This window comes from Zingiber officinale, chromosome 3B (genome assembly GCF_018446385.1).
Source record: "Zingiber officinale cultivar Zhangliang chromosome 3B, Zo_v1.1, whole genome shotgun sequence".
Lineage (NCBI taxonomy): Eukaryota > Viridiplantae > Streptophyta > Magnoliopsida > Zingiberales > Zingiberaceae > Zingiber > Zingiber officinale.
The window spans coordinates 664,923-676,261 of NC_055991.1; the positions used below are offsets into that span (position 1 = coordinate 664,923).

The 11,339-nt window shown below is 37.5% G+C and overlaps 2 protein-coding genes across 2 annotated transcripts; both read left to right on the forward strand.

Moving 5' to 3' along the window:
• The first annotated feature begins 1,057 nt into the window (after positions 1-1,057).
• LOC122055359 (60S ribosomal protein L13-2-like) lies at positions 1,058-3,888 on the forward strand. Its single transcript, XM_042616754.1, has 5 exons — positions 1,058-1,158; positions 1,569-1,686; positions 1,860-1,993; positions 3,199-3,357; positions 3,527-3,888. The coding sequence occupies exons 2-5, from the start codon at positions 1,578-1,580 to the stop codon at positions 3,749-3,751; spliced, it is 627 nt and encodes a 208-aa protein (XP_042472688.1). The 5' UTR covers positions 1,058-1,158; positions 1,569-1,577; the 3' UTR covers positions 3,752-3,888.
• A 1,804-nt stretch (positions 3,889-5,692) lies between these two features.
• On the forward strand, positions 5,693-8,934 carry LOC122055360. Its single transcript, XM_042616755.1, has 2 exons — positions 5,693-6,017; positions 8,339-8,934. The coding sequence occupies exons 1-2, from the start codon at positions 5,784-5,786 to the stop codon at positions 8,573-8,575; spliced, it is 471 nt and encodes a 156-aa protein (XP_042472689.1). The 5' UTR covers positions 5,693-5,783; the 3' UTR covers positions 8,576-8,934.
• Positions 8,935-11,339: the final 2,405 nt, after the last annotated feature.

Here is an 11,339-nt window from a genome sequence, read left to right on the forward strand (position 1 = left end):
GGCATATGCATTAACCTTTTATAACTGGTATATCAATAGTTTCGTTACAATTTAAAATGTTAACAAATACATGAATTCATAAAAAAAACAGCAATATCAATTTATTTTTTTTATTAGAATTCACTCGTTCCTCCCTAGTAGTCTTACCGCTCTAGATTAGGTATCGTCGAATCTGGAGTGATCGATTTGGTTTCATAAAAAATTTTTACTAGTTATAGAATAAATTAAGAAGCGCTCATAACGGATGATTTAAAAGTCCAGTTTTCCTTGATTACGAGTCTCATTTGGTGAAGTTTTCCTTGATTACGAGTCTCATTTGGTGAAAGTAAAGGTATTATAATTGGAAATTGAATTGTAAATATATGAATGACAACACGAGTCTCATTTGATGAAAATAAAGGTATTATAGTTGGAAATCCAATTGTAAATATATGAGTGACAACTGAACAATTTTACATTGCACGCTCGGGGACATAAAACTTAAAGGATGACAACCAGTCAACCACCTACTTTTTTTATAAACCTAGCCAGCACTAAGGGTGACCAACTTGATCCCATGAAATTTTTTCACCAGCCACCAAGGTAATCGGGAAGTCTACCTACTTCAAAAAAAAAAGGATAACCCCAGCTAGCTCTAAGGGTAATCGACTCAACTTCACAGAATTTTTCCACCGGTTACCAGAATAAATCGAGAATTGCTAACAACGGGTGCCCAAAAAGTCCAACATTTTCTGATTACGATCTTTATTTAGAGAAAAAATTTCTATAACCTAAATACCCTACCACTACTGCTGATACCTAAATAACAATCTAGATACTATACCACTACACCATAACCTCGAGGCTTACATCCACCTACTTCTACTAACTTAACTTATATAAGAGGTCTCTTGTTTACATTATACTGTTTTTTCCGGCTAGTTTATCGACGAGTGCGTTCCGGTTCAATCTAACCCAAGCCCCGACCCAATCATAAATTAATGGGTCCATCGGCCGCGTCCGGCCCATTTTCCAGTCCACATTTGTCATTTCCTTTTCTCTCAACTGGGCCTAGGGTTTTTAGAGGATCGAGCTCGCCCGTCCGCTCTTTAAAATCCTATCTTCGGTACGCTAGCGTCGAGTTGCTATCCTCTGCGGCGGAGCCAACAGATCAGCGAGGTAGGCTTCTTGCTTGTGCTTCATGAACACTGTCTATTCCATTTTCTGTTTCTGCTTTAGTTCAAATGGTCTACGGATTGCAGTAGAGCTTGCTCCCATAAATTCTAACTGTTCCGAGTTTTTGTTTTGCGTCTCGTCTTAGAATTTGATCATTTTGTGATCTATTTATGATCTGTTTTTGGTACGAAAAAATTCGTTTTTTGAGTGCTATTGAAGATCCATTTTTAAAAGCTTTTTATACGTTTTCTTCGAATTGAGATTAAGAAGCCTGGGATGTTGGGTTTTGCTGTTTCAATAACAGATTTCTGTTTTCGGTGCACTCTTATCTCCTCTTCAAATTTTTGTATATTATGATCCTAAGTTTATAACCTTTACTTGAATCTTTTCATCTAATTCTGTGTTGGCTATAGGTTTAAGGCATGGTGAAGCATAACAATGTTGTGCCTAACAGCCATTTCAGGAAGCATTGGCAGAACTATGTAAAGACTTGGTTCGACCAGCCCGCTCGGAAAACTAGGAGACGCCTTGGTTTGTTTTCTCTTTTTATTTACTCACGATCTTCTGCTACTAGAAGATTTTTGGTATTTTATGGCTGTTAGTTAGACACCCGTGAATTATCTTGGTTGGTTTGTTGCTTAAGAGGATTTTGCATTTTTATTGTTGTATCTTCTATCCTACTGATCGTAGCATTTTCCATACAGCTCGGCAGAAGAAAGCTGCCAAAATTTTCCCGCGTCCAACTGCTGGCCCCCTCCGTCCTGTAGTGCAATGCCCTACACTAAAATACAATATGAAATCAAGAGCCGGTAGGGGTTTTACCCTCGAAGAACTGAAGGTGTGTGATGGTTTAATTATTTGTTTTGTTAATGCTGATATTTCACTAACTTTATTAAATACCATTATATATTTGTTACCTGCAATGCACCTTCTGTTTTGCCCACGTATTGCTGAATATTTCATGTTTGCTTCTTAAAATGAATATGCTGTATAAATTGTTATTGAATTCAAATTCAATTTTTTAGCTCATTTTCAGAAATATTGTTGTCCCCTAGCGGTTTGGAAGCCCAAATTAAGTTGAATTTGTTGACAAATTTTGATGCTACATCATAAACAAGCTTTAGCCCAACTACAAACTTATTCACCATGGTTTGAGTAAGCTTCGATGGTGTTTTGGATTTTAAAATCATGTTCATTTGATGCTAGAGAATTGTTTAAATATGAAATAGTATGGCAATCTCAATATGTATCCAGAAGAAACAGATATATTAATGTGCAATAATGGTATATGTATACATTGCCTTTTTTCATTGTTTGTTTAAATTCTGTGTAGGATGCATAGTTACCTTTAGTGGTAGGCAAAACCTATCGCAGAATGGCGAACTTTTTGAACAAACCCTTGATATATACTAGGCAGAATAAAATGTTTAACGAGGGACCCAATTGATGTGTTGGTCGTACACTCATATAGTTTTCATAGGCTTTTGTAACTGTACCTTTCTTAAAAAAATGGGAAATGAAGCAATCAGCAAAAACAAATTTTTTGCCCCTTTACAGCTCTAGGGAGATGTACATAAATATTGTACAATAAATATTAGAAGTGTATTTGTCTGGGATATCTTTTTGTTATACTGAATGTTTTTGCATGAGTTCTTATTGTTATTTTGCCAAATTCTTTTCTTTAATAGTTCAGTGTCATGTGGCATTGTAGATTGTTTAGATTCCACGAATTCACTATTGTTTGCTGACAGCCACAGGTAGTAGATATAGAACAATACATTATATATTTTCACCTGCCTCTTTGATAGTTGGGTTTTGAAAGCATGAGATCTGAAATTTAGACTTTCTATTCTCTTCTGGAAGGTGGCGTGAAGATAACTATTAGTTGTCATGGCAGTCTGGGATTTATATATATTTCCCCTATATATATATATATTTCATCCATGAATGTATAAATGTTTCTTAAGTATAGTTTTCTGAATAAAGCTGGTTGCTTCATAATGCACAAACATATCGTTATTGTTTCATCTTCTATGGACGCAGGCTGCTGGCATTTCCAAGAAGCTCGCACCAACTATTGGCATTGCAGTTGATCATAGGCGAAAAAATCGATCCCTGGAGGGTCTCCAAGCAAATGTGCAAAGGCTGAAAACATACAAAGCCAAGCTTGTCATCTTCCCAAGGCGCCCACACAAATTCAAGGTGAATTTCAACTCCATTCCTTCTCACATCTAGCTATGTTTGAACTCTCCATGGAATTTTTAGTTGCATTACTTACAGCCTCCTTTTTCATGTACTCCAAAGCGAATTTGTAATCCTCTTTCACTTGTCTCTCAATTTTTCTAAAGTTTGATTTTTCATTCTTATGCAGGCTGGAGACTCCACTGCAGAGGAACTGGCAACCGCTACCCAAGTTGAAGGTCCAATCCTCCCTATCCTTCGTCAGAAGCCGCAATCCGTTGAGCTTGTTAAAGTCACTGATGAAATGAAATCGTTCAACGCCTATGCCAAGCTTCGTGTTGAGCGGATGAACCAGCGGCAGGTTGGCGCAAGGCTGAAGAAGGCAGCGGAAGCCGAAAAGGAAGAGAAGAAATAAGTAGAAGATTTTGTCATCATGTTTTTTACTATAAACCACCAGTTGTGGGCTCGTAAGTTCTTTATTTCTCTAGAATTTTTGGTTCCAGACTTTGTTCCCCGCTGCACTTTTAAATTTGAACTTGATGTTATGTTGAATCTGTTAGATGGCGAGTAGTTAACATGTATTCTGTTCGTCTTAAACCCTAAACCAGTTAAACCTGTAATGCCTTAGGCATGCTTGTTGGTAGATAACCCATGACACCAGTGTGACACCATTCTATAACTTTATCTGTGCCACAACAGCCGTTCTGTAACCATCTGCCATGGCTACTCTTCTGTTTACATTCACTATCCTCTGCCTTCTGGCCGAGGCCTTCTCCCACACCCTACCATCATCCCTGTCAAACTCCTCCCTTACCCGACCACAACCGGTGCCGACATTTGACGGTGGCCTCTCCTTGGCAACCCATGAGATGCAGCGAGCTGGTTACTTCTCCTTCACCATGCTTGTCAACATGGTGCGCGACAAGCTCCCTTGCAATGCCACCTTCCTCGTGCCTACTGACCGCACTCTCGCCAAGCTAGTCCTCTCCGAGGACAAGATCCTCGACTTCCTCCTTGCTCACACCATCCCTGCCCCTCTACGCTTCCGCGACTTGGCCTGCCTCCCCACCGGAACTGTCCTGCCCACTTACCTCGCCGGCAACATGATCGAGATCACCAACCGTGGCCGGAGAGAATTCTACCTGAATGACACACTGCTTGTTTACCCTGATGTCTGCATTGCCGGATTCACCTTTAGGTGCCACGGAATAGCAGCCGTAATGCTGCCGCCTCAGCCTCCTCAGCTGCCACCTCCGCTAACTCCTGTCTCCGCCGAACCAGCGCCGGCCCCTGTTCTTCCTCCACCGGCGGTTGCTTCTTCGCCAGGGCGAGATGTGAACCCTGGAGTCAATCCATCGCTAGCAACTTCTAGCTCTGCTCGAGTTGGTTTGAGCATGATTTGTGTTGCCATGATGCAATTGCTCGCGTTCTCCATGACAAAGAATAAAATTTAATTAGCAGATAGATAAAGAAAAAAACTCACCTTTAATTTGATTATAGTCGATAAGCATTAGCACATGGACTCTTATTACTTGACTTGTCTAAATCTGATACTCATAAATGAGACCATTAATAAACTGACTACTCATATATTTCATAGTAGTTTGGTATGGATTAACTTTGTTTTTTTTAAAATATCTATATTAGTTTCTCTATTACTATCCAATTTAGATAATCACTTTTCACTAAATAATACCTCAAATACTTTAAAATTTTTATCATCTTTAATTTTTTATTATTATTTTCTTCTCTTTCTTTTATTTTTTATTATTATATTTATGGAATGAGTGGAAGGAGAGAGATTGAAAAGATTGAATGGAAGAAGAAAAATAAAAAAAAATATTATTTTATTTTTAGGATAGATGTTTTATTTTCCTAAATTTATAAAATTACTATTCATTAAATCTAAATTTAAGAAATGAATAGGATAACTGAGAGGATTTTTAATTACCTTATTCAAAATTTAAAGTAAAATTTTTAGATAGGATAGTTGATATGGATACTCTTAAAATGAGATCAAGTTGGATCTAAAATAAAATAAATAATTAAAATAGTTGTTTAGGTTTATTTTGATTTTTTTTATAAGCTTGAAATTTATTTAAATTTCTTAATTTTAAATTTACTTAATTGATAAATGAACTTGGTATTATTTATTTTAAGAGTTTTATGAATAAGTTCGATAAAAAAATATTAATAAACATAATTCATAAATATTATTAATAAATAATTTATAAGTTTTATCCATTTTAAGTTTTTCTTATTTATATAAAATTAGGAAGATTGTAAAATTTTCACTAATTAAAATTTAAAATACTTTTATTTATTAATCCTACGCGTTATTTTATTATTTACAGGTTGGGGTTTCACAGACTCATAGTGCTACCTCACATATACACGCACTCGAACCCTTCGGTTTTGTAGGAGGCGGCGTCGCGAGGATCTCTCCCATGGGACTCTTCCGACGGATCGCCGGCTTTTTCGGCCTGTCGCGAGAAGACGAGGAGGAAGGGGTGGACATCCGGCGCGCAAAAGGAGAAGGCAGCGGCGGCGCGGACGACGGCGCCGGCCCACCGGCCCGAACCGCCGCTGGAGGGTTCGGCGTGCAGGTACCGGTCGCCGTCGAGCGCCCCAACCTCGGTTCCGTCCTTGTTCCTTGCGATCCAGGCGAAGGCGGAATCCAGGTAAACTTTTTTCGCCCCCTTTTCTTCTAATCCAGTTACCATTTTAACCAAGAAAGATCGGACTTTTTTTGGTGCTTTTTTTTCTTCTCTTCGATCTTTGAACTTTCTCTTCTTTAAGGGTTAGTCGCAGGCTGGTCCGTTAAATTTGGCGACAAGTGTTAAGATATCTGGAAGTATTAATGTAGTAGATTTAGGGTACAATTTTACCAATATTATCAGTTACATTTACTCTCGATGACTAGAATCTCTCCTTAGTTGGCGCATTGGTGTATGCACGGAGTAATGTATTTGAACTTGGACTTCTTGTGCCTTTGAACATGTCTTTGAACTTTCTCTTCTTTAGCGGTTCGATTGCAGATTGGTTCAATAAATTGGGTTTAAGCGTTAAGGTTTCCGTAAGTATCAATGAAGTATATTTAGTGAACACTTTTACTAATATTATCAGTTACATTGACTCTAGAAGATTGAAGGACTCTCGCTCTGACTGGCTTATTGGTGGATGAAAAGGTCGGACCTTTTTTGTGCTTGTTATTCTTTATCTGAAATCTTTGAGGTTTCCATTCTTCAGGAGTTCGATCGTGAACAAGAATGAATCCTGACAGAAATTTAGAGTAGTTGCAGATTGGTTCATTAAATTGGATGGTAAGTGTTAAGATATCTACAAGTATCAATGAAGTAGATTTGGGGATCAATGTTACTAATTCTATAAGTTACATTTACTCTAGAAGACTAGAATCTCTTCCTGGTTGGCTTGTTGGTGTATGAACATTGAAAACAATTTATGTGGGAGAACTGCTCCAGACTCGAGAGGATTATCAAATTGCAAGAAAATGACTGCTGATTATAGTCTTTTTAGTTCTCTAAACTGTCTTTCATGTTTCAAAATATAGACAAAAGATGAATAATTGAAAAAGAGGTGAAATGGATCCTTACTGTATTTTTTCAGCTAAAGTTTGTAGGGTTTTGTTGGTGCAATTATATTCATGCTGATGAATCTGAAGGAGATATTTGTAGGATTAACAGAAGATTACACCTCAGGGTTTATCCCCCTAAATGAGCAGATTCAGAAACAGTCATATTAAAAGTGGGATATTAAGCATCATGTTTTCGTGCCTAAATATTAGAGGTGAAAAAGAATGATAGGTGATTGATTCTTTTTGAGCATAAAAAACACTTTTGTTCCTTCATGAATGTTATGTGGATTGAATCATTGAAATATTAGCTTCCCAAAGTTGCTTTTAGTTACTGCACCAAAATACTTTTGTTAATCTCAGGAGAGCAAGCTAGTCTAGGGCTGCAAATGGACCGAGCTGAGCTCGAGAATGGGTCGGCTCGAGAAAATTAAAGAGGCTCGGCTCGAGCGAGTTTCTGAATTTGAGCTCGAGCTCAGCTCGAAAACAGTGAATTTAAATGTAAAAGCAAGTGCGCACAAGCTGGGATTTGAACCTTCAACCTCTAACAACCTTATGAAACACTCTAGCCAAAAACACCTCTTCAACTTATTACTTAACTTTAAAATAGTAATTATTTTAAATATTAAAATATTAAATTAGTCGAGCTCGAATAGGCTCAACGAGCCTTCGAGCCAGTATTAAATGGGCTCGAGATCGGCTCAAATATTAAACGAGCCGGCTTGAGCTCGGTCAACTCCGAGCTTGAGTCGAGCTTTGACTGAGCCGCTCGCGAGCGGTTGACTCATTTACACTCCTAAGCTAGTCTCTCGCACTATCTTTATGCCTATACCCTTGCACAGCCAATTTAGACATTTCTACATGCCATAAAACCATTGAACCTACATTGTGTATGATGAAAGCCCTAAAATCTTTTGCAGTATTATATACAGGAAAAGATCAAGTAATTAGGCAAAGCTCCAACTTGCCATTCCATTGTTTTTAAAACCAAGTTTAAACCTTGTAGTTTCTCTTATTGTAGTGATGTTTGTCCTCTTATCACTTTAGTTGAATGCAGGTCTCAATACTTCCTAGTTTGTTTACTGATCTGGTCATCACAGCTCGCTCGTACTTCCTCATTATTGCATCATCAGTATTTCATCATCAACTTATATATATATATACATGAAGTAGGCTTTTCAAACATGTTCTTATTATCTTTGTGTTGTCTTTTTTTTAACTTCGTGTTTCTTGAAATGTTCTATGGGCGGGGGTAATTCATGTTCTCTCAGTAGTAACCATTATGAGTCATCACAAAGCCTCTTTTCTTGATACTGATATGATGACGGTGCTCTACTACGCTCCTATCTGGGGCATTAATTTGCTTTCTGTGGAGCTGATCTCTTTCCCCATTTTCCCTTTTACTCTCAGGGTTTCAGGTGGTACGCAAGAAGACTGCGCATGGATGAAGATGGAGATGTGGCAGACGAGTTCTTGAGCGAAGTCAAAACTGAGATGCTTCCCATGGAGAACCAAATGACTCCACCTAAGTTGCAGGCAAAGTACAACACTCGGTCTACTGCCATGGCCATGAGAAAACAGGTCATTGTCGCTGATGGGAACATACATCAAAGCTTGGAGTACCAAGGAAGATTGCAGTGGGTGTGATGATAAGCAATCAATCTTTAGAATAGGAGATCTCGAAATGCCACTGAATTGCCCTCGCATCTGCCAATGTGCTAGGGTTTCCACGATCCATATTGGTATCCCTGCATTGTAAACTACAATAACATGCCCTTTCTTAGCGTTGCTTGCTGTTGCATGACCAATTTTTGACAGACTGTGACTAGGTGCAAAAGCTTGTAATGCCTTTGACAGTTCTCTGAAGTTCTCCTAGTAATTGCCTTTTGTATGGGCACATTCAATGATGATCTAAGTGAAAGCTTTTGATCTTTCCTTCCCCAAAACCCATCTGTGAAACTCTTGTACTAATTTAAGGAATGTATGTTTGTTGCATTCTTTTATCACTCATGGTGAATTCTGGTTTCATGAATAGGAATTTTGTTTTTATATACATTCTCAAAGAACAACAATTTTTATGTTTAACTGTAAGAATACATTTAGAGTAAGAATTGTTATGGAATAATTGTTCTTCTATTATCTTTCATGACCAATTTTCATAGCATTCCAGAGAATGCATATGGCTCAAGAGATAAAAGTTTATTTTATATGATACAAATTGCATGTAGCTGTTCAGCCACTTGTCCCATACTACTGCATCGTTTCAAGTGTTATACTGAGTTTTATGGCAGTAATGTGAAGTGCCTCTTATACTTTTTTAGTATTGCTATTTCACCCTTCTGTAATTTTATGAGTATTTCATACATCTTTTTCTGAAATTGTTGACAGTAGAGTGGCTGAATTGAAAACATTTATGAAAGTATAGAACTAACAATGAAACTACTCTATAACAAGGCCATTTTGATAATACTCATAAAGATAGGAGATAAAATAACTAAAACTATATAGGGGTTTTTTGAAACCAGTAAAAGTGTGGGAGGTAAGTGAAATTTACTCAAAATAATAAAAATATAAAAAATGGGGCCGCAGAGTGGACGAGACCTCGGCCAATGTGGACGCGTGTCGACACTTCGTGGGCTTCTGCTTCCGGACACAAGCCCAAACGCACACCCACCACTCGTGACTCAGACGCTCCTCGTACCAACTGCACCTATTTGCAGAGTCACGGTGGGGGCCATCACGTCACACCCATTCAATGCCCACAAATTTACGCTTATCGAAAAGAATGAATACCGCAATTTATTAAATCATGCACCTAAATATCTTAATTGACCAAAAGACGTATGTTACTTTGATATTTACCATAGGATGTACTTTTTCAAGTGCACTTCCCTTTTTATCCTTCTGACTAATCAAACTTTTTTTTTTATCATTTTTCTTTTCTCCCTCTTCTCTTTCCTATCTCCTCTTTCATCAACGACATTTAAAATTTAGTTAATTTTTTGATAATATTTTAATACATTTAGATAAGCTAAAATAAACTATGAATAGCAAATTTGAACTCCTTGCAACATCAAGAATCTACAGGAACTGAAATGGGTGTAATCTGAGGTCTCTAGGTCCATCAGTGGGTTTCGGTCAAATCCACTGATGGACCTAGAGAACTCCGATTGCACCCATTTCAGTTTCTATGAATTCCTGGTGTTGCAAGGAGTTCAAATTTGCTATTCATTATTTATTTTGACTTTTAGAAGGTGTTAAAATACAATAAGAAAGAATCAGTAAAAAAAAATTCATATCAGGCTCACGTTGGGCCTGATATGATTCATATCAAGCCTAACGTAGAGTCTTTTTGCTGATTCTTTCTTCTTATATTTTAACACCTTCTAAAAGTCAAAATAAACAATGGATAGCAAATTTGAACTCCTTGCAACATCAGGAATCTACAGGAATTGAAATGGATGTAATCTGAGGTATCTAGGTCCATCAGTGGGTTTCGGTCAAAACCCACTGATGGACATAGAGAGCTCCGATTGCACCCATTTCAGTTTCTATGGATTCCTGGTATTGCAAGGAGTTCAAATTTGCTATCCATTATTTATTTTGACTTTTAGAAGGTGTTAAAATATAAGAAGAAAGAATCAGCAAAAAGGCTCCACGTTAGGTCTGATATGAATCATATCAGGCCCAACGTGGGCCTGATATGAATTATTTTTGCTGATTTTTTCTTCTTGTATTTTAACACCTTCTAAAAGTCAAAATAAATAATGGATAGCAAATTTGAACTCCTTGCAACACCAGAAATCCATAGAAACTGAAATGGGTGCAATCAGAGCTCTCTAGGTCCATTAGTGGGTTTTGACCGAAACCCACTGATGGACCTAGAGACCTCAGATTACACCCATTTCAGTTCTTGTATATTCCTGATGTTGCAAGGAGTTCAAATTTGCTATCCATTGTTTATTTTGACTTTTAGAATGTGTTAAAATATAAGAAGAAAGAATCAGCAAAAAAGCTCCACGTTATGCATGATATGAATCATATCAGGCCCACGTTGGGCCTGATATGGAATCATATCAGGCCCAATGTAGATCTCACTCTATTAAGAATGCTCAATTGTTTTAGGAACTCTTCATTTCCAATGTAGCATTTTATTTTGACTTAAATCTCAGTTCATGATGTATGTCTTTGTTGGGGGTTTGAAAATTTATGCGGAAAAACCTTGACTGCTGAATACCTCTTCAAATATGCTGGATTGGATATTGAAAAGTAATGATTTTTGCAATTCCTCTACCTTTTGCTTGGTATCTTTTTCCCATTTAAATAATTGACACACTTTTCTTTCAGCCTTCAGAATTTGGAGTGGTGTCTCTTTGTCCTTTTCCCTTATTTCTCGTAAGTGATCTCATTT